Raw genomic sequence first — 23,495 nt, 5'->3', positions numbered from 1 at the left:
TTGCACAGTGAGCAATGCCATATACTCAGAAATGGGTGGATACTTTCTGTTTCTAAGTTATTGTCTGAGTTGTTTGACGAGCTGAAGACAAGCATGTGATGAATGACAGGAATCAGCTTCTCTGAAAAGCAACATATATGGATTATTTTTATCTGGTTACTATATTAGTATTGACTTCCTTATGGGAACATGATACAATCTTATCTATGCCTAACAAAAAAAAAAAAAAAAAAAAAAATTCGTAATTAAAAAATTGTGACTCTGGACCACAAAATCTGTCATAAATTGCACAGGTATGTTTGTAGCAATAGCCAACAAAACATTTTATGGGTTAAAAATAATAGATTTTTCTTTTATGCCAAAAATCAGTAGGATATTAGGTAAATATCATGTTCCATGAAGATATTTTGTGAATTTTCTAACATAAATATATCAAAACTTAATTTTTGATTAGTAATCTGCATTGCTAAGAACTTCATTTGAACAACTTTAAAGGCAATTTTCTCAATATTTATTATTTTATTTATTTTTTGCATCCTCAGATTCCAAATTTTCAAATAGTTAAATAATAGTTATAAAATCTCAGGCCAAATATTGTCCTATCCTAACAAACAAGCTTATTTATTCAGCTTTCAGATGATGTATAAATCTCAGCTTCCAAAAAACTGACCCTTATGACTGGTTTTGTCCAGGGTCTTAATTAATTAATACATGTAGAATTTTTTTCTTACTGTACAACAAGACCAAAATACAGTTTAAAAATGATTTTTGAGGTCTGCATTCCAATCAAGAGGAAATTCACATTCCTCAAACATGATACCAGAAGATTTTCAGATGATCGAGAATCACTACCATCTGAAAAAAAGAAAAATTAGGCCATCGTTAACTCATCCTTACGTCTTTTTTGCATGTAGTACAAAAGATATTAAGCAGATTGACAGTCTTTTAGACAAAGTCAGATACTAACATCTCTTTTTGTGACCACTGGAAGAAAAAACAAGTCATACAGGTTTGTAAAAACACTTTAAGATCAGCCTTTCCTTCAAATTAAGGGCGGGATGCGGCCCTTCAGCAACATGAGGTTCATTATAGAGGAATCTTGGCTTCTCTCCCACATGAGTCAGTGCTGATTTATTATCCTAATGCTCAATATGGTGATTTTGTTAAGCTGCCTTTGAATTAAAAGAGCCAATTACCTTTAAATAGACTTGTTTACTCAAAGAAACAGTAGCTTTAGGTGCCTTCCATTACATTTCGTATGCAATAGGAAGAGAGTGTGAGAGAATTTAACAAAGAGCTAGATTTTTTATTGTTTTCAAAATGATTAATAAGAAACAGTTGAAGTGAACAAAAGGGTTTTGTGTAATGCAGAACATCCCTGGCAAATTTGACTCCTGCTGCGTTTGTCTAAACAGTCAAAGCGTTGTTTTATTCATTGTGAATAACACTTTCAGTGTCTTCTGTGACTAAGCATGATTTTACAGGTTTAGAAAAGATCAAAAGAGATCAAAAAGATCAAAAAAGAAAAAAATTACATGATCAAAAACCTGTTGTAAAGGGCTGTAAAAGCATTTTCATTATCATCCATTTGGTCTGTTGTCTTGCAACCTACAGTGGGTACGGAAAGTATTCAGACCCCCTTAAATTTTTCACTCTTTGTTATATTGCAGCCATTTGCTAAAATCATTTAAGTTCATTTTTTTTCCCTCATTAATGTACACACAGCACCCCATATTGACAGAAAAACACAGAATTGTTGACATATTTGCAGATTTATTAAAAAAGAAAAACTGAAATATCACATAGTCCTAAGTATTCAGACCCTTTGCTGTGACACTCATATATTTAACTCAGGTGCTGTCAATTTCTTCTGATCATCCTTGAGATGGTTCTACACCTTCATTTGAGTCCCGCTGTGTTTGATTATACTGATTGGACTTGATTAGGAAAGCCACACACCTGTCTATATAAGACCTTACAGCTCACAGTGCATGTCAGAGCAAATGAGAATCATGAGGTCAAAGGAACTGCCTGAAGAGCTCAGAGACAGAATTGTGGCAAGGCACAGATCTGGCCAAGGTTACAAAAAAATTTCTGCTGCACTTAAGGTTCCTAAGAGCACAGTGGCCTCAACAATCCTTAAATGGAAGACGTTTGGGACGACCAGAACCCTTCCTGAAAATACTAGTGGCCTAAAACATTTGCACAGTACTGTATATATATGAAATATAACACAATATACAGTAATATTAATATTATAAATATAATATTAATTTAGAATTTTTGTTTTTGAAATAAATCTCTTTATGAAATAAATCTCTTCACAAAAGTTAACATTTATCATTTTATTTTTATTATTATTTATTTATTCAATTAAAATACAGTAAACCCAGTAATATTGTCACACACATATGTGACCCTGGACCACAAAACCAGTCTTAAGTCGCTGGGGTTTATATGTAGCAATAGCCAAAAATGCATTGTATGGGTCAAAATTATTGATTTTTCTTTTATGGCAAAAAACATTAGGAAATTAAGTAAAGATCGTGTTTCATTAAGATATTTTGTAAAATTCCTACTGTAAATGTATGAAAACATTTACATTAACATAATTTTCTCAATATTTTGATTTACATTTACATAATTTTCTCAATATTTTGATTTTTTGCACCCTCAGATTCCTGATTTTTAAATAGTTGTATCTCGGCAAAATATTGTCCTTTCCTAACAAACTATACATCAATGAAAAGCTTATTTATTCAGCTTTCATATGATGCATAAATCTAAATTTTGAAAAAATGACCCTTACGACTGGTTTTGTGATCCTGGGTCACATATTTTAAATAACAGTTTTTAAATTTACTATATTTTAAAATGTAAAGTGTAATTTTGTACTGTGATGGTAAAGACATTTTCAGATTTTTTTTATGGAAACTCTGATGCATTTTAGGGGCTCTTTTATTCATCTTCTTTGATGAATAAAAAAGTAAAAAGAGCTGCATTCATTTGAAACACATTTTTGTAACACTTTAATGCCTCTCTGCTAAATCAGAGTGTTAATTCATTAGAGTTTTAAGCAGTAGTTAAAAAAGCAAAATAGTTTTTTTTCTTTACATAATGAATTTCCTTGCCTATTCTGGAATTTTTCGAGACATTCTTAGACACGCCCCTCCCATCACAGCTAATCTTTTTTTTTTTGATTGACAGGAACCTCGACCAATCCTAGCAAACGGTTGTTTCTGAGGGGCGGGATTTCCTTCAGCTTCATCGCTGGATGAGTTGCTGCAGCGGTAGGTGACACGTAACGAAAGGTGCGATTAGGCCGTTGCAAACTTCAGATAGTTAGTAAAAAGACTGTTTTTCATTATGTAAGAAACTTAACAGCGCTTCGACTAAGCACGAGGACCGACTAGGACCGTGTTCGTCACTTTTTAAATCTGTTGAATGTCTTTGGAAAACTTGGCAAAGCGTGAGACTTTTGTAAACAATTCAGATACGTAAGTCGTACGAGCAACCGTCCACGATTATAATGTTTCATGAGGAATCTCAGAGAGGACGGAGCTGTTTCTATATCGAAGAGTGAAGAGAAAATCATTCCCTGGAAAGTTTCTGTGGAATCCAGGAGAGGAGGAGGGAACATGGGCAACGGCGTGTGCTCCAGGAAGCAGAGGAAGATTTTCCAGTCTCTCTTACTGGTAACGGTGGTTTTCGGGATGATCTACGGTGGGATGTTTTCTTACGAGATGCACAAACAGCTGAAAAGGACAGAGGAGATGGCCGTGAAATACCAGCAGCACCAGGAGTCTCTTTCCGCTCAGCTTCAAGGTAAAAACACACGTCGTCGCGATGACGTCACGCATCAATAGACAATTTGCAAAACACTCAAACTTTGGTTTTAAGTTTTTGGCCCTGAAACATTATCCACTGTAAGTCACCAACCCTGTTGGTCCTTTGATTGTGGTGTTGTGGTTTAGTGGTTAAAGCTCAGATTTGAGGTCACATAAAAGATCACATAAAAGAATGTCACGTGACATGATAGATGACATTTTTTGAACGCATACAGAATGACTTTTCTCACATTTCTGCAAGTTTCAAAACCTGTTCATGAGAATAGATTACAACTGAATAGGATGGGGTAGTGTTGCCTACTGTTTAAGAGAGATCTGGGCTGGTAAACAAAACATTGGTAGGTTCAAATAACAAAATTATGTCAATCCATGAGTTTCTGCATGTTACACACATTTATCTTGAGAATACAATAGAATAGAATAGAATGGATTAGAATGAAATAGAGTGGAGTGGGGGTAGGTGTTGATAGCTGTCCATATTGCAGTTCATCTATGACACTTGTGCATGTTTGAAGAAATGCATTGCTGCAGTTTGCAGTCCTTTTTTAAGCATATCAAAGTGTTTTATTGCAAATTTATCTTTGTAATTTATACATGGAGATGTGTATGAAATGAGGTGTGTTGATAGCTGTCCAAGTTTATTTATGTAGTTTGGTTTTATAATTGTTTTATATGTTTGTTTTTTTGTTTTGACAGTAACAAATTCACAATATTTAACAATAACACATTTTAATTATTAATTCTTTTTAGAAATTATTTATATTTGTAAAATTATGTATGTTTTTATTTAACTTTCTCTGGTTGACAATTTAGTAGTTTCTGTTAAATAATTGTATAATTTTATATAATTAACTGCGGTTTACAATTAAATAGTTTTTGATAAATATTTTTAGAATTATTATATAGTTAATCATAATTAATTAGAATAGAATGTATTAAAATGAAATAGTTGAGTGGGGGTAGGTGTTGATAGCTGTCCATATTGCAGTTCATCTATATGACACTTGTGCATTTTTGAAGAAATGCATTGCTGCAGTTTGCAGTCCTTTTTTAAGCATATCAAAGAGTGTTTTATTACAAATTTATCTTTGTAATTTAAACAGTGAGGTGTGTATGAAACTGAACAAGATAAAAATCAGGTACTGAAATCCTGGAAATGTTTGCTTGTTTCTGTGTGTAGCTACTGCAGTGATTCCCTGCAGGCAGCTGCCGCTGAAGATGCTAATTTTTATGCAGGACATTTTGTTGGCAACCAGCTTGTTTCAACCTGTGCCTAAAATCACAGTCTTTCATTCTGTTGTCCCACAGAGATGAGCTTCTCTGTTTGTCTGCCTGTCCAATCTCAATAGGCTTGCTGCTGAAAGGGCAAGAAGAAATGGCCCTTGTCTTTAGATTAGAAGTAATTTTGTTGCTTTGCCATATTGAGGTGTCTGTGTGTCTTTTTTTTTTTTTTTTTTTTTTTTTTTTTTTTTTTTTTTAGCCTTTGAGTTCTGTTTAAATGGTTGGAGTTCTGAGGGGTTTTGGTGTGCAGATCCTTGAGCAAGCAAATTTGTGTTTATTTGTATTGTGTGACATGTATATTTTTGTTTGGTGAATACACATCTGCTCCACATTTCACTATACCAGAATTGTTTTAGTTTCTCTCAGTTCTTATGTTTACTAGTTGTATTTACCTATAAGCTCAGTTGTAACAATGTTTGATGCTGATAATGAAAACAACAAAATTTGAAAAAAGACGAAATTGAATTAATTTAAATGCTCTCAAAATATGATTTTTACGTTAGAAAGTTTATTTATATAGTTTGGTTTTATAATTTTTTTCATATTTATATAGTTTGGATTTTTGTTTTGACAACAACAAATATGATTAATAATTCTTTTTAGAAATTATTTATATTTGTAAAATTATGTATGTTTTTATTTAACTTTCTCTGGTTGACAATTTAATAGTTTCTGTTAAATAATTGTATAATTCTATATAATTAACTGCGGTTTACAATTAAATAGTTTTTGTTAAATATTTTTAGAATTATTATATAATTAATCATAATTCTAACAATCAATAATAAATTGTTCTATATTAAAATAGTTTGGTTTTATATTTATATAGTTATTTTATTTATTTTATAGTTTAATTATTATATAATTAATAATTAATCGTAATTTTTTTTAACAGTCAGTAGTAAATTGTTCAATATTCAAATAGTTTTTTTTTTTATAAAAAATTGTTTTATACTTACATTGTTTGGATTTTTGTTTTGACAACAACAAATATGATTGATTCGTTTTAGAAATTATTTATATTTGTAAAGTGACTTATATTTTTTTCTTCCTTCAGTTTACAATTTAATAATTTTTGTTAAATAATTTTATAATTATTATATAATTATAACTTTTAACAGTCAATAATAAATTGTTCTATATATTTAAATAGTTCGGTTTTATAGTTCTATATTTATATAGTTTGGATTTTTGTTTTGACAGCAACAAATATGATTAATTCTTTTTAGAAATTATTTATGTTTGTAAGATTATGTTTTTTTTATTTAACTTCATTTGATTTACAATTTAATAGTTTTTGTTAAATAATTGTATTAATATTTATAATTTATAATTATAATTGTTTATAATTGTTTAAATATAATTATTTATTAATAAAATTATGTTTTTATTTAACGTCATTTTATAGTTAATATACTATAAATAGTATAATTATTATAATTAATCAAAATTTTTAACAGTAAGTAATAAATTCTTCTATACTCATTACATTTATATGGTTCCGATTTGTCTTAACATGTTAACAACATAATAAATAATAGTTATTTCTAGATTTGTTTTTATGTTTGTAAAGTTTTATTTATATATATATATATATATAAATATAAATATGTATACTTATGTATTTATATATTTGTATTTATTTATTTTAAATATATAATTATTATGGAATTCACATTATGGAATGCACAAACTATTTTATTTTTATTGTGCCCCTAGGAGGTCTTATGTGGAGACTGTGTTTGACAGTCAACTGTGATTACTGCTTTCAAGTCATAATCACTGCACGGCCTCTTTAATCAGTGTAATCATTACTGGATGTGTCAGTAATGTAATGATGATTGTAATGGGAGGATACAAGACTAGACCCAAGGGGTTGGAGGACACATACCATGACATCACAGTAATAGTGTAGTTTGAGAAACATCCTACACTGCTGGACAAACACAAATATGGGGAGGGAAGGCTCAGTCAGCCTTCATTTCCTGTGGCATTTCAGATTTTGGAGGAGGGCTGCTGTGCACATTCACAGCTCGTGTTACGTATAAAAAGTCAGTGCACTCTGAGAGCAGCAGGGGCAACCTTTCATTCTGATGCCATTAGAGAGAAATTAAGAGGGTCGGATGTAGCACTCAACGGGTCAGTGGATCAAGCAGTGGGGAAAGTCTTCAAAAATAGCTCACAGCTCACTTTACTTTTTGACTGTGGTTCTGCAAAAGCTTCTGGTTGGTGTGGGGCATCTAGATTTTTTCACATTTTTTTTAGTTATGATATTTTTAGCACACTATTTGCATGTTAACAGGATGCTGTACTTAGTAGTTTCCCCAGTAAAAACATTATTTGCATGTTAAATTTATGGCTACAGCCGTACACATTCAAACAGATGTTTTTGGTCATTGTGTCATGTCTCATATTGTTTCTGAATAATTAGTCTGTGAGTAAAATCACCTTTTGATGTTGGTTTGTGCAAAGTAAGGTATTTTTGTGTATAGTTAAAGGAATAGTTCACCCAAAAACGAAAATTTGCTGAACAAATTTAGAGAAATGTAAATGCAAATGCATTGCTCATGAACGGATACTCTGTAGTGAATGGGTGCCGTCAGAATGAGAGTCCAAACAGCTGATAAAAAGATCACAGTATTCCACAAGTGATCCACACCACTCCAGTCCATCAGTTAACATCTTGTGAGGCAAAAAAATGTTTGCAAGAAACAAATCCATCATTAAAGCATTTCTAAATTCAAACCATTGCTTACTGCTGAAATACAGTTGAGGTCAAAAGTTTACATACACCTTGCAGAATCTGCAAAATGTAAATTTTACCAAAATAAGAGGGATCATACAACATGCATGTTATTTTTTTTATTTATTACTGACCTAAATAAGATATTTCGCATAAGATGTTTACATAAAGTCCACAAAAAAAAATAATAGTTGAATTTATAAAAATGACCTTGTTCAAAAGTTTACACACACTTGATTCGTAATACTGTGTTGTTACCTGAATGATCCACAGGTGTGTTTTTTTGTTTTGTTCATGAGTCCCTTGTTTGTCCTGAACAGTTAAACTGACTGCTGTTCTTCAGAAAAATCCTTCAGGTCCCACAAATTCTTTGGTTTTTCAGCATTTTTGTGTATTTGAACCCTTTCTAACAATGACTGTATGATTTTAAGATCCATTTTTTTTTTACACTGAGGACAACTGAGAGACTCATATGCAACTATTACAGGGTGAAAACTTTTGAACAGAATGAAGATGTGTACATTTTCCTTATTTTGCCTAAATATCATATTTTTTCCTTTTAGTACTGCCCTTCAGAAGCTATAGAAGATACTTACATGTTTCCCAGAAGAATAAGTTAAAATAAGTTACATTTACCCTGATATTCAAATTCCAAAATGTTCACTCCATGGCTCTTAATGCATTGTGTTTCCTTCTGGAGCATCAGCGAGCATTTGAACCTTCTGTAATAGTTGCATATGTTACCCTCACTTGTGCTCAGTGTGAAAAGACGGATCTTAAAATCACATAGTCATTGTTGGAAGGGTTCAAATACACAAAAAAAGATTTTTCTGAAGAACAGCGGGCAGTTTAACTGTTCAGGACAATCAAGGGACTCATGAACAACTATCACTAAACAAAAAAACACAGCTGTGGATCATACAGGTAACAACACAATATTAACAATCAAGTGTATGTAAACAGCATTTGTATAAATTCAACTATTTTCTCTTGTGGACTGTATGTAAGTGTCCTTTATGTGAAATATCTTATTCATGTCAGTACTAAATAAAAAATAACATGCATTTTGTATGATCCTGCTTATTCCGGTAAAACATTTAACATTTTGCAGATTCTGCAAGGTGTATGTGAACTTTTGACCTCAAATGTATGTGAAAAAGTCTTTAATCTGAATCAGGAGAGAAATACACACAGATCAAGCAGCAGGCAAAAACAGTCCAAAAAAGCTCTAAACAAATATGTCAATGAATTTTGATGTAAGAAGACGCCAGCAGATGGACTTTTTACTTAAGGAAGCGTCATTATGGATTGTAGACTGGTATTGTGGTCAGAAGTGATTTTCTTTAAGCACATTTTCAAGCAGTGTAATTCAGCTGATTTAGTGTTGTTCAAAATAGCACATAGTCCACAACACAAAGGTTTCAAGAGACTCAAAAAAAAATGACACGACTGAACACATTTGTTTGCATTTTTGCATAAACCGGCAGTTAAAATAGAACTCTAACTGTAGCTAAAAGATAACCAAGATGAATGCTATCCACACCTGGTGATAAGAAATCTGATAGCTATCGTCTTGAAATGCGTTGTTGAATGAGTGTTACGTAAGTAGTGCTTCGATGGCTGTAGCTGCACTGCTTTTCATGGAATGTACTTAGAGATTCAACTTCTTTAGTTACCATGCCTTGCAGACCAGTGTTGCTAAAAAAGTTGCCTTTTTAAAGGATACACTTATGCACTGAAGTTTGGGTAGAACTGTATGTCAGCTTATCAGTACCAAATCTATTTTTCTTTCCTTCTTCCTTTCAGTTGTGTACGAGCATCGCTCCAGGTTGGAGAAATCTCTTCAGAAAGAGCGGCTGGAGCATAAAAAAGCCAAAGACGGCAAGTTTGTTTGTAATACATGACAACATCAAGAGGAAATTATGAAGTGTAATGACATCCTTTAGTTTACATAGTGCATAAACTGGTTCAGCCCAGATGTGCTAGTATTTGCACACCCTAAGGTCAAACTTTTAATGCATGACTGTCATTGCAAAGGAAACAAAATAATTGCATGCAATATTTAATACTTGTGGTGTTTGTTGTTCCTCACAGATTATCTAATGTATAAAATAGAGGCTCAGCAATCTCTCAACAAAGAAAAGGTATGTTGTTTTGAGAGATTTAGCGGCATAAAAAAGTTGTGAAAGTAGGTGAAATGCTTTTCGAGAGTTTTATTGAGAGCAAATGCTCTTGCCCTGCAGTCAAATACCCATCTGGTTGTTTGTATGTGATTCTGGCTTATATGTTTTCTCGGATATCACGGTCTGTGGCTCTCTGGCATGGCATTTAGCTGCCGTGCTTACAAAATGACCAGGTTTGTTTGTGTTTGTTTGTTTACAGCAAGATGCTGGCGTCAGGTTTAATTCCCTGCATTCCCAGCATCAGATTTTGAAGGTCTGTGCGAAAAACACATCTACATGCTTGTTTTTGCAAAATAATGGTTTATGCTGTGCTGTAAAATATGCATGCCTTTTCTTCCCACAGCAAATTCACTGTTGTGTGTCTGTGTATGTGTTTGCCATCAGAATCAGCATGACGACCTGAAAAAGCAGTATTATGAACTACAAGAGCGACATCAGCTGCAAGGAGATGAACACAACAAGGCAATAGATGAACACAAACAGAGACTCGACCAGCTTCATCAGACTAAAGAGTCTGAGATCAAGAGTCTCAAAGGTATTATGTTCTCGTCCATCTTTCTCTTAGCAATCATCTGTATGGTGGAATTACAAGCTGTGGTGATTACAGCTGACTCTCTTTTTCTTTTTCTTCTCCAGATAACATATATAACCTACGTGAGGAGAACAAGCAGCTGAGAAAAGCTCATCAGGAAGTCTATGTGCAGCTTCAGGACACCAGGGTAATGCCGAAAAGCACTATGATTTTCTTTATATTAGCAAAATGCTTTATCTTTTTAAAGGATTAGTGTAAAATATGTTTTAGGGTTATTGGTATAATTAAGACATTGGTATCTTTTGCCACATATGAATGGGTGAATCTTGTAAAAATACACTACCTGTCAAAAGTTTTTGAACAGGAAGATTTTTAAAGTTTTTTTAAAGAAGTCTCTTCTGCTCACCAGTACATCAAAAACAGTAAAAATTCTAAATATTTTTACTATTTAAAATAACTGTTTTCTATTTGAATATGTTTTAAAATAGAATTTATTCTTGTGATTTTAAAGCTGAATTTTTACCATCATTACTCCAGTCACATGATCCTTCAGTAATCGTTGTAATATTCTGATTTGCTGCTCAAAAATCATTTATTATTATTATTATTATTATTATTATGTTGAAAACAACTGAGTAGATTTTTTTCAGGTTTCTTTGATTAATAGAAAAAAATTCAAAAGAACAGCATTTAAAATCTTTTGTAACATTATAAATGTCTTTATCATCACTTTTCATCAATTTAAAGCATTTAATTTAATTTAATTTAATTTAAATAATAGTATTAATTTCTATAATTTAATTATTAATTCCCCCAAAATTTAGCTTTGATCACAGGAAAAAAATTTTTTTTTTAAAATATATTCAGCTATGATATATAAATATAAGCAGCTATTTTAAATGGATCAAAAAAATTCTTTAAAAAAAGTTTAAAATCTTTTGACTGGTAGTGTATGCCTGGTTATGACAGCTGTGAAATTCACAAAAAAATAAATATAAATGAATAAATTTAATTAAATGAATAATAAAATAAAATAAATAATTAGAATATATATTTTGCATGAGTCCTTTTTAAAGAGCATTAGGATTTTGTATTTTTTAATGTAAATAAAATGCACATTTAAAGCGTGCCAATATAAAAGTGCATAGTTTTGTTTATTTCTCTATTACTGTATATTTAAATAAAATTTTTATTTAATAAATATAATGCAAATACATTATAATTAACATAGTACAGCTGACATGTTACAATGCAACTGTTATTGTGCTTAGCATTACTTATCATGTGAAATAATATTTGATTATTTGTGCAAGTGTTAAGATTATGAAATAATTTCACATTGCAAAAAAACTACTGCTTTTTATTCTGGTTCTTAAAAATAGACTTGGATAAATAGAATTTTTCTTAATGCAAAATATGTACATCCATATATTTTTCTTTTGATTTTTTGGTGAAATTATCTGCAATGTTTTTGAAAATTTTAATGAAATTCACCCAGTTAGAATTTATAGTAATTACCCATTATTATTTATAGTAATTACTCATTATAGTAATGATCCATGATTCCTTGATGCATCTTATTCCACATCAGTCAATTATATTTCTAGTCATAATTCAGCTTTATCACACTGTCCATACTTATATTCAGTGTGCTTGTCCTGAATGCTTGTATCTGAGCGTTGCCTTTGATGCTCATTCTTATAGCAACAGCACAAGAACTTAAAATCTGCCCACGACCAGCTTGTGTTGACCCTGGAGGACCACAAGAGTGCGCTAGCTGCGGCCCAGGTTAGGGTGTGTATGTGTGGGTGTGCATGCTTTAAGCAGGTGTAGAGTGTGTGTTTGCTGTGCATGCTTTCCACTGACTGACCAAATACTGTGCAGAGCATATCCTGTGGGAAATACAAGTCCAGTTTCACACAGCTCATGTAAGCAGCTTGCAAATGGCATATATTTATTTCTGAACCCATATTAGTAGTAACACTGTCTGTGTAAGCAATCCAACGCTGTGTATCAGATTCATAGCTGAAGGTAGCATTTTAGGACTGGACCCTATTTTTGCTGCACAAAGAGAATTATTTGCTGTATTTTGCACTTAAATAAATTAATAATTGTACTATTGTTATTCTAGTATCATTAAGATACTATTATAGTTTAAAGACATTTTTTTAAATCAGTTTTTATTTTTTCAATTTTCTACTATAAACAAAACTAATTATATATATATATATATATATATATATATATATATATATATATATATATATATTTTTTATAAATATATATATTATTTTATAAACTAAATAAAATACATAAACTACTAAAAATGACAAAAATGCAAATGAATAAAATTAATAAAACATTAACTAAAATGAAAATGGAAAAAAATGTATTTTAATAAAAATATTTCTAAAAAAAACTATAATAGTTTCTTAATGGCTTATAATAATAAAATTATTTTGTTATTTTTGTTCCATTTTATTTATTTTTATTAGATTTTATTAAAACTAGAATAAAGAATTAATAAAATAAATAAATAAATAAATATATTTACTATAGTAGTTATATAGTAGTATATATGTTTTACTAATATATTAATTAACTACTAAAACTAACAAAAAAGTTAAACTTTTTAATTATTAAATTAAAAATGAGAAATGCTAAATGCTAGCTAAAATAAAAAGCAGTTTATATTTTTTAGGTAACATTTGTTTTTTTATTTTATGTTTATTTATTTTATTTTATGCATTACATAATTAAATATTTATTGCAAATATGCATTTTTTTTGATGTTTTACTTTTGGTTGACTATAATAATTAAGTTTTCAAAGAAAAGTTGTTTGCTTTACAAGGAACTGATTATGTTAATGTAATAAATATGAAGGCAAATTATCATTTGCTATTCTCTTTGTCTACAATGCATATTTTTTATTTTATTTTATTTTATTATTTTGGCTGGAAACAGTTCTGCATAGCACTGCATATCAATTATGCAGCAAAAATGCTGTGAGTGTGAAAGCAGCACCTGATCCTGCTGATGCAGTTCGACTGCAGCGCCGCTTGCGTGAGCTGTGTCAAACAGGCCTAAGCCTGCATTTCAAGTCCGGTCGCATTCCACAAGGCCATTGCGATCTCTCGCACACTCTCTCTTCCTTTCGCTCATTTCTGCAAAACTTCTTGCCCTGGTTTAGTATGCTAAAATGTGCACGACTCTGATAAGTTATACATGCTGTATTTCCTGTTTACTCGTTGTGTCTCTGCGGCTTTGTGAAAGCAGATGTACAGATGCTCGTTAATTAGGACTGTCACTATCTGCTTTCTCAGTATGATGGGGAATGATGCTGGGAGGCAGTGGGTTTAGCGTGTGTGTGTTTGCACTTGTTCTCTTTTCAAACCCACACATCCAGCGTGTTATTTTCCTTCCATATGCTGCCAGCACTTGGTGTTCAACCAGAATATGAATATTAAAATAAATTAAATTAAAACCATGTAGTTTTCTAGTATTTTCTAATAAAGTCCTAAACAATGTTCTTAATTTAAATTAGGAAATAAAATTAAAACATAGTTTTCTAGTATTTATTTAAATTACATTTTGCATTAAGGTCTAAATAATAGACTTTTAAACATTATTTATTTTAAACATTTTATTTTTAAATGTTAATGTAAATATTAAATGATGAAATATGCATTAAATATAAATATAAATAATTAAAAACATGTTGTTTTCTAGTATTTTTCAATTAAATAAAGTTTATTATATGTCCTAAATAATATTATTAAATTAAATTAAAAAATAAAATATAGTGTTCTAGTATTTTTTTTAATTGCATTTTGTGTTAATTTCTAAATATACTTATATTATTTTTATTTTTAAATGTTGATGTAAGTATTAAATGATTAAATATGTATTAAATGTAAAAAGAAAAAAATTAAAACTGTGTAGTTTCCTAGTATTTTTGCTATTAAATAAAGTTTGCCGTAAGTCCTAAGTAATATTCTTAAATTAAATTAAGAAATAAAATTAAAACAGTTTTCTAGTATTTTTTTTGTTACATTTTGAATTAATTTCTAAATGATATACATTTGAATATTATTTATTTTAAAATGTTTTCTTATAAATGTTAATATTAATATTAAATGAATTTGAATTTGAATATTAAATTAATTGTATTAAATATTAAAAAATAAATCAAATTAAAATCATGTAGTTTCCTAGTATGTTTTGCAATTAAATAAAGTTTGCTCTAAGTCCTAAATAATATTCTTAAATTAGTATAGTAAAAAAGTATTTTTTAATTACATTTTAAGTTAATTTCTAAATAAGATACTTTTGAACATTATTTATTTAAAAACGTTTTACTTGTGAATGTTAATATAGATATTAAATGATTAAATATGTAAATAAATCAATCAATTTCAGAGCACTGAATATAGTAGTGTTTTGTTGAACAAATACAGTTCACTTTAAGTTCTCAATGAATTACTTAAGTAATTATTTCTATAGATTGCACTGGTTTTCTTTCTGTTCTTGGTGTTTTTCTTGGTTTCCACTTGCTGTGTTTATTGCATGTTTCATCTAACCACCAAACATTTCACCAGTGTATATGAGGCCTTTATTCTAATGTGTGATGTTGTACTAATGTGGTTGTTCTCGGCGGGTTCCAGGTTCAGGTGGATGAGTATAAACAGCTGAAGGAAACGCTCAATAAGATGCCCAGTCTAAGACATGCTGCAGGCCAGCCCCAGCCACACGAAGCCGCTCATCCCATCCAGCCGGGCCAGAATGGGAACGAAGAGGAGCATCATCAACCCCAGAATGCTCAACCAGAGGTATTTGTTTATTCATCATGCATTCAAAACAGAGGTTTTTCCCACTCATATCACTGGTTTGAATGTGGATCTCGTCAGGTGGAGAAACATGACGAGGTTGAGAAGCCTCAGCCACACCACAAAGAGGAAGATGGAGAAATGGGAGGAGCTGAAGAGAGGAGGAGAGAACTGGCAGAGGAGGAGATGGAGCAGGCGGGGCAGCCACAGAAATTGGAGGAGGAGTTTGATGTGGCGCATAATGGGGAGGAGGAGCCACAGGCCAACCAACCAGATGAAAATGCGCTGGAAAGGGAGCAACGTCACGCTCATGAGGTCAGAACTCTTCTGAATGTAAACATTATAAACATTAAATCATAGATGCCCAAACCAGAGCCAGTGATGAAATTTGATTTGGCATATATATATATATATATATATGAATGTGTGTGTGTGTGTGTATATGTGTGTATATATATATATATATATATATATATGTATATATATATATGTATATGTATATGTGTGTATATATATGTGTGTATGTATATATACATATATATAATTTTAGTATTTTGAATTAGCTTTTATGTTTATATTTTCAGTTTTCATTTAAATTTTACTTTAAGTGTTAGTAATTTTGTGATGTGTTTTTGACATTTTTATTAGTTTATAGTTTTCCAATGTTTTTATTTAGCCTTTTTTATTTTTCTGTTTTAATTTTAGTGATCTTAGAACTTCAACTTTTTTCAGTTAGCTGCCAAGACAACATTTATAGTTTTTGTTTACGCTTTTGATAGGAAAACCGTTATATTGCTATTATATATATATATATATATTATTGTTATTATTTATTTAACTTTTTATTATTATTATTAATAAATATTATTATTATTTATTTAACTTTTTTTTTGTTTGTTTGCTTGAAACTTTTTTTAAATAATAACATTTTATCTGCAATATGTTTAATTTTATTATTTTTACATTGAAATGTAGAGAATATAAGTAGATTGTAATATAATGCAACATTAACTTTTGGCCCACAGTTCTCAATCAAGTTTGATTTTTGGCCCTTTGTAGTAAAAAGTATGGGTATCTCTGTTTTAGACAAATTACCAATAAACTGGTTTGCTATATATAAGTTATATTTTGTGGAAATTGTTATACACTTTTTTTCAGGATTCTTGAATGGAAAAATTCCAAAAGAACAACATTTATTTGAAATAGAAATCTTTTGTAACATAAATGTCTTATTACGTTCAATTTTATGCACCCTTGCTGAATAAAATAATTTCTTAAAAAAAAAAAAAAAACAACATACTGACCGCAAACTTTTGAACGGTAATGTAGCCTAATAGTGAGCTGCCTACCCAGACAACATTTTAGCACATCATAATGTTCTGTTCCAAAGGGTAGACAGCGAAATAATGCAGTTTTATAAGATATATGTGTACTGTATGTTTACGTGCTCATCATTATGAATATTGAGCTGTTACCTTAGCCAGTCCTCCATTCCTGCATTGTCCTTCAACTCAGTCTGCATTCTGTTTCTCATCTTAACACCCTCACTCTTCTGTTCTTCCCCCAGGTGGCGCCAGCTGAGGCTCACGTACAGCACGCTCAGGTAGAGCGAGTGAAGTCAGCGTACGAACAGCAGCAGGAGCAGCAGCGTTTGGCTGCACAGCTGGCGGAGGAGCGCAGACAGCTGCACCTGCGTCAGGAGGCCCTGCAGAAGCAGCAGCTGCAGCAGCAGAAGGAGAGAGAGGAGAGACTGCGTCTGCAGAAAGAGAGAGAGGAACAGCAGAACAGAGAAGCCGATCTTAAAGAGCAACAGCTCCGGCAAGAAATGCTCCGGTCAGAGACCCTCCGTTGAATTATGCAGTTATTCATTTTAAAAATGATCATTATGACGATTTAAAGCTGCAGTCCAAAACTTTTGACACTCGAGCAGTTAATAAACAGAACTGCATGGGTCTTGCGGAGGAACAATGTAGCCAGAGCTACTTCTCTCTGTTTATGTCTATGACAAATCTCGCAGGTACTGGGTCTGTCTGAAATAGACCAAATATAAAAACTTACTATAGGTGTACCATAGTGATTCAGAATAAGCCAAAAACGCGATTTGGAAAATTGATTCATGATACTTGCATAGTACTCGCTTATTATACATGATACATGGTACTCTCTTATTATATAAATTTTGTGCATTTTGAATGCAAAAAAAATTACAGACTGCAGCTTTAAATAAAGCAGAAAGCTATGAGACACTATTTGTTGCAATGATTTTACCATAGTTTAAGGATTGTGGGCATCAAATCACTGAAATGGTTGCAACAGCAATTTAATGTATAAATGATATACATTAAATGGGTCAAAGGTGAAACGTCCCATTTTGTTGTCGACATCAAATAAAATTTATTATAGTGATTTCACATCAAATAAAATTTACAGTAGTGATTTTATATATATAAAAGAATATTAAATGCAAGTTAAGTGTCTACTTGAATGTTTGATTATACTTGAACTTTTCTGATTATAAAATTAAACATCACATTTATTCTGACCTGTACTTTATTCAAATATATAAAAGAAAAAGTGATCATACTAAATTTCATTAGATTTTATATAATCAAAAACTTGCTGACAAATGAGTAAAACCTAGTGGTTGGAAAATGCTGGAAAACTCATTTTTATCTTTGATCCAAATAAATAATAATAAATGATAATCAGTAAATAATTAAATGTAATCCTGGACCACAAAACCAGTCATAAGGGTATTTTGTGTTTAAATTGAGTTTTCAACATCTGAAAGCTGAATAAATAAGCTTTTTATTGATGTATGGTTTGTTATGACAATATTTGGCCAAGATACAATATATATTTATAAAATAATATTAATATATTTGAAAATCTGGAATCTGAGGGTGCAAAAATATTGAGAAAATAGTTTTTAAAGTTGTCCAAATTAAGTTCTTAGCAATGCATATTACTAATCAAAATTAACTTTTGATATATTTACGGTGGGAAATATACAAAATATCTTCATGGAACATGATCTTTACTTAATATCCTAATAAATTTCGGCATGAAGGAAAAAAACAATTTTTTGGGATAATTTTGACCCATACAATATATTGTTGGCTTTTGCTACAAATATACCTGTGCTACTTAAGGCTGGTTTTGTGCTTCAGGGTCACAAATGTATTTTTAACAAAAACAGCAAAAAAAAAATGTTCCAGCAAGTTTGTATTCACTGGCAATTCACAGCTCATTTCACAGATATCTAAGCCAGAAAACTGCAATGATTTATTTTATGAGTTCTTATATTTTCTGTATTTATCAGGAAAAAGGTTCATTATGAAAACTTGGATGCTGATATAGTCCAAGGAGAAGAAGAGCAACAGATAGCTGAGGAGAAAGGTGACAATTCATATGGTTTTATGTCATTGCAGTGCTATTTTTCAAAAGAAGTTCAATGTTTGGTGCAGTTTTATTATCCTTGCATTATATTTTTCCATTTCTCTGTCATTTGTAGAGGTGAATGCACACCATGAGGAGCCAAGGCAAGATGAAGCAGATCATGTTCATCATGAAGATGAGGTGTGTTACCTTATGTTATTGTAAACACATATACATGCACCCGTATAAAAAGCTTAGGTTTACTTTGTAATGTGTAAACTGTATAAACGAACTTTTCATGTTATTGTCAAAATGTTATTTTTTGTTTTAATATTTCTAAATATATTTGTTTTAACCCAGTGTGTGTGAATGTGTGTATGTGTGTACTGATGATAAACACATTGGTCTTACAGCGACCTGTAGAAGGGGATGTTGATCCGGAGGATGACCCCAACAACCAGGGGGAGGATGAGTTCGAGGAGGCGGAGCAGCAGCAGCACCGTGAGGAAGAGGAGGAAGAGGCGGCACCTGTTGGCCACCCTGACATGCACCTGGCCGTAGAGAATCAGCACCAGCCGCCTGCTGAAGAACAGCTGGTGGTAAGTGACCATATTTAACATGCATTTAAAACAATACTGAGATTTGGCTGGGTGAAGTTACACTTTTTTGTGTGTCAGAAAACATTGATTTAGTTTGAGTATACATTGAATTTCACTGTTGTTGACATCTGTTGGTTATTTATTATGCAACTGAGAGTCTGAGATGAGTTTGTGTTTTGTGCAGATGGCTGGAAATCCAGACCAACAGGAAGATGCTCTGGAAGAGCAATACCAGGAAGATGGAGATGATGAGGTCGGATAACAAATGCAAATGCACACACAGTCCTACAACAAATAAGAATTGTTATTTGTTTCCTAACTGTGATGTCTTTCTTTCTCCAGGCTCAGGAAGAGCTGGTGGATAATCAGAAGCGCGAGGCGGTGCGGGAGGAAGAGGGAGACCCGTATAATGAGGAGAATGGAGAACAGGTACAAGATTTATATTTTGATGCTTGTTGAGAACAGTGTGGTAGGATCAGATTTACAAAAGTGCAAGGAAAATGCATTACAAAAGCACACCTTAAAAACCTAGTAATTCTCCAGTTATATTGATTACATCATATACAGATTATACATAATTTTATATGTAGGGCCAAGGAAGGCAAGGAAGATGAAGGTAATAATCCACATAAATGCTTTTAATTAGAATCCGCATGATACACGAAAGGTAAATATTCCAGGTTAAACAAACACATGTAACACTAAACAATAACCGACAGTCAGCTGAACAGAAAGAAGACTTAAAATAGGGTAGCTGATGAATAATGAACTAATGATAACAGGAACATAGCCAAATAAGGACAAACAGGAACTGGAAGAAACAACACAAAGGACTAAACCAATACAGAAAACAGAACCTGTATGAAACAAAACACAACAAAAGAGTTCATAACTGTGAAATATATATTGTTTTTTTTTTTTTTACTGGATAAATCTTTTATTTATAGTGGAAACTAAGTGCCCCACTTTGAGAGTACAGGTCTCAAAGTTTGCCAGTAAGGTTTATGTATGTTTGAGGGAGACATTTTTGTTTTTATTATTTTTTTCTTTTTGATTTTTTCTTTATTCACTTTATATATGCTATTGTTAAAATGTTTTAACTTTTTTTTTTTTAAAGTGCTGGCCAGTTATTAATCACATACAAAATGAACGTTTTTGGGTACATAATATGTGTGTGTGCTGTGTATATTTATTATGTATATATAAACACTCACACATACAGTATATATTTAGAAAATATTTACATGTATTTACATGTATATATTTATATTTGTATAATTTACATTATAAATATATTTAATATATAGACATAATTTTCTTAAGTATATACATACATGTGTGTGTATTTATATATACATAATAAATATACACAGTACATACACATATATATTATGTACACAAACTTTTATTTTGGATTTTTTACAAATATATTAATATAGAAAACAGTTAATTTAAATTATAATATTATTTCACAATATTACTGCTTCCTCTGTTTTTAAGCAAGTAAATGCAGCTTTGATGAGCATAACATACTTCTTTCAAAAACATTTTTAAAAAATCTTACCAACCCCGAAATTTGAAATGCATTAAATACATAATTATCTTTTAAGGATTGTATTTATTGTTAAGGACATAAATTACCAACTTATAGAGTACTTTTGTTTCTTGTTGAACAAGTTTGAGTTAAGATGTTTGTTTAAAGACATTTTTATAGGTCTCGGTCACTGTAATGTATCACAGATAGTTATGTAGTGCTTACGTGTGTACGTTTTCACTTGTTCTTTTGTACAAGCTGCCACTGTAACTGTAGACTGGTGGCAGCGCCACAGTTGGGTGAGTCAGATCGATTGCAGCGTCCTCAACGGTGTCCAGTTACTGCCATGAGTCCAGCTTTAAACATCCGTCCTCCATTTTCACCTCATCTCTTAGATTCAAGGAGTGTTTATTCACATCTCTGCATTTTAAAGGATAAGTTCATTTTCAGAATGAAAATGTCCTGATAATATACTCACCCCAATATCACCAAAGGTGTTCATATCTTTCTTTCTTCAGTAGAAAAGAAATGTGTTTTTTTGAGGAAAACATTCCAGGATTTTTCTCCATATAGTGGACTTTGAATTTGAAGGTCCACACTGAAGTTTCAGTGCAGCTTCAAAGAGAAATAAGAGTTTTATCTAGTGAAACAATCAGTCATTTTCAAAATATAAATAAAATTTCTATACGTTTTAACCACAAATGCTCTTGGGTTTCAGGTAGGGGGAAAAACTCAATCTCATTTTCTCCCCCAACTTCAAAATCGTTCGACATCGCTGTTTTACATTTTTATGTAAAGGGCGTTTGACTTTCTTTGCACGTTCACTTTGTAAACACTGGGTCGGTACTTCTGCCTATGTCACACGTGACCTTTTTAACGTCAAGCTAGTGCAAGACGAGCATTTTTGGTTAAAAAGTATATACATTATTTTTTTTTACAAAATGACGGATCATTTCGATAGACAAGATCCTTATTTCTCGGCTGGGATCGTGTAGAGCCTTTTGAAGCTGCAGTGAAACTGCAATTTGGACATTCAACCCATTGGCCACCTTTGAAGTATGGAGAGAAACCCAAACATCATACTTGATTATTTTCTTTTTTTTGTGTATCTGTACAGGAAGAGGCCAGAGGTCAGGATGTAGCAGTGAAGCAGGACAATCAGCCCGCCCAGCATCCCAATGAGGAGAACTACGAAGAAGAAGAGGAGGAAGAAGACGGCAACAATGATAAACCGCCCAATCGCAGGGGAGAAATGTGAGGTGATCGAAAGCAAGGACAGCCAATCGCTGCCACCTGTTTGGATTGGGTTTGCTCTGGAAAATTATGCCGGAAACCATTCCGTTGGTTCCTGTTGAATAGGAAACCAGTTTTACTTCCGACTTCCGGTCTGTGTGACTCTGAAACCAAGTTGCGGCAAAACGCCCAACCAATTACAGACCAAATGCCCTGCTGTTTGCCTTTACTGTACGTCTATCTGTAGTTTCTTGTGAATAAGTCCCGTTAAATCTTGCGTTTGATTTCTTCAACTGGACGACAAATCTGACAGCAGATTTTAACTACCAGAAACTCTTGCACTGAAAGTTTTGCCAAGTGCCATTTTTGTGCACTCGAGCTCCACATGCAAGATATATCCCATCTTTGAAGTAAAACAGCCTTATTTTAATAATCAAGACTGATTTTGATAGACAGGCAGCAGCCGCCAATCAGCATTGAATCCTCACCTGGCCCCGCCCAAACTTGTTAAACTGGTGTTAATTCATCCATCGTGTTAATGAATAATGCAGGATGGGTTTGGCAAGATGCTCGGGTCAACAGATGTCACTACATGAATGTTTACATGTAATTCAAGCAGATAGCTGTAGCTGTCAAAAGCTTTTTAAAAGTTACTGTATGTGCCTATTTACCGTAGTAGAGTTACATGCTGCCTAGACGTGAACCAAAATCATTCAGTTAAATACTGATGTTTCTTCTGCTTTTCACCAAGTGCCTCATAGAGATTACAAGATAAAAAAATTGCCAGGATGAATCCTGATACCTTTGTCAAATTTTTTGATCTGCCAACTACTAGTATAAACTAGTACTAGTATTCTACGTGCTACTGGACCTTTAACATGACCAACAGCAGAGAAACTAATGGCACATTGGAAATCGAATTAATGAGACATAATATTTGAATATGCGACGAGTGATTGAGAAATTGCTGGATTAGCTTACTCAAATTTATTTGTTTTGAATGTATGTTAAATCACTACAATATTGAAACAATTGTATTTATTTTGTCTTGTATTTACTTTGTTTTTTTATATATATTTTATAAAATTAATCTTGTCACTTTTTTTCTATTTCCCGGGACGCATAGGATTTTTAGATTTATTAGTTGATGTAATATTGGTTAAACAAGCTTTTCTGTGTTCAGCTTTATATTTAAAATAAATATATGTATGTGTGTATAGATCTTTTTCTCCCAAGTTTTGTAAAAGTAAGTCAAATATAGCCATTCTGAGAAACATTTTGTGCCGTTTTGTTGATAATGGCAATGTGAGCGGAATAAAAATGGGTGAAGGATTTAA

The 23,495-nt window shown here is 31.8% G+C and overlaps 1 protein-coding gene across 1 annotated transcript; it reads left to right on the top strand.

Annotated features, from left to right (window-relative positions):
• The first annotated feature begins 3,258 nt into the window (after positions 1-3,258).
• On the top strand, positions 3,259-23,495 carry golim4a (golgi integral membrane protein 4a). Its single transcript, XM_051134806.1, has 16 exons — positions 3,259-3,825; positions 9,679-9,753; positions 9,967-10,016; positions 10,255-10,308; positions 10,440-10,590; positions 10,692-10,774; positions 12,292-12,375; positions 15,253-15,417; positions 15,496-15,729; positions 16,982-17,247; positions 18,737-18,813; positions 18,929-18,993; positions 19,206-19,391; positions 19,576-19,644; positions 19,734-19,820; positions 22,043-23,495. Exons 1-16 carry the CDS (start codon positions 3,537-3,539, stop codon positions 22,181-22,183), a joined length of 2,076 nt encoding a protein of 691 aa, XP_050990763.1. The 5' UTR covers positions 3,259-3,536; the 3' UTR covers positions 22,184-23,495.

This window comes from Labeo rohita, chromosome 18 (genome assembly GCF_022985175.1).
Source record: "Labeo rohita strain BAU-BD-2019 chromosome 18, IGBB_LRoh.1.0, whole genome shotgun sequence".
Lineage (NCBI taxonomy): Eukaryota > Metazoa > Chordata > Actinopteri > Cypriniformes > Cyprinidae > Labeo > Labeo rohita.
Note: the sequence above shows the minus strand (reverse complement) of the source record. Positions and strands in the feature narration are given on the sequence as shown.

Bases quoted from the DNA above. Each gene is read 5' to 3' on its own strand.
- golim4a (XM_051134806.1), top strand. From the start codon at position 3,537: ATGAGGAATCTCAGAGAGGACGGAGCTGTTTCTATATCGAAGAGTGAA. The intron at 3,826-9,678 runs GTAAAAACACAC...TCTTCCTTTCAG, and splicing joins TCTTTCCGCTCAGCTTCAAG to TTGTGTACGAGCATCGCTCC. The intron at 18,814-18,928 runs GTGACAATTCAT...TGTCATTTGTAG, and splicing joins ACAGATAGCTGAGGAGAAAG to AGGTGAATGCACACCATGAG.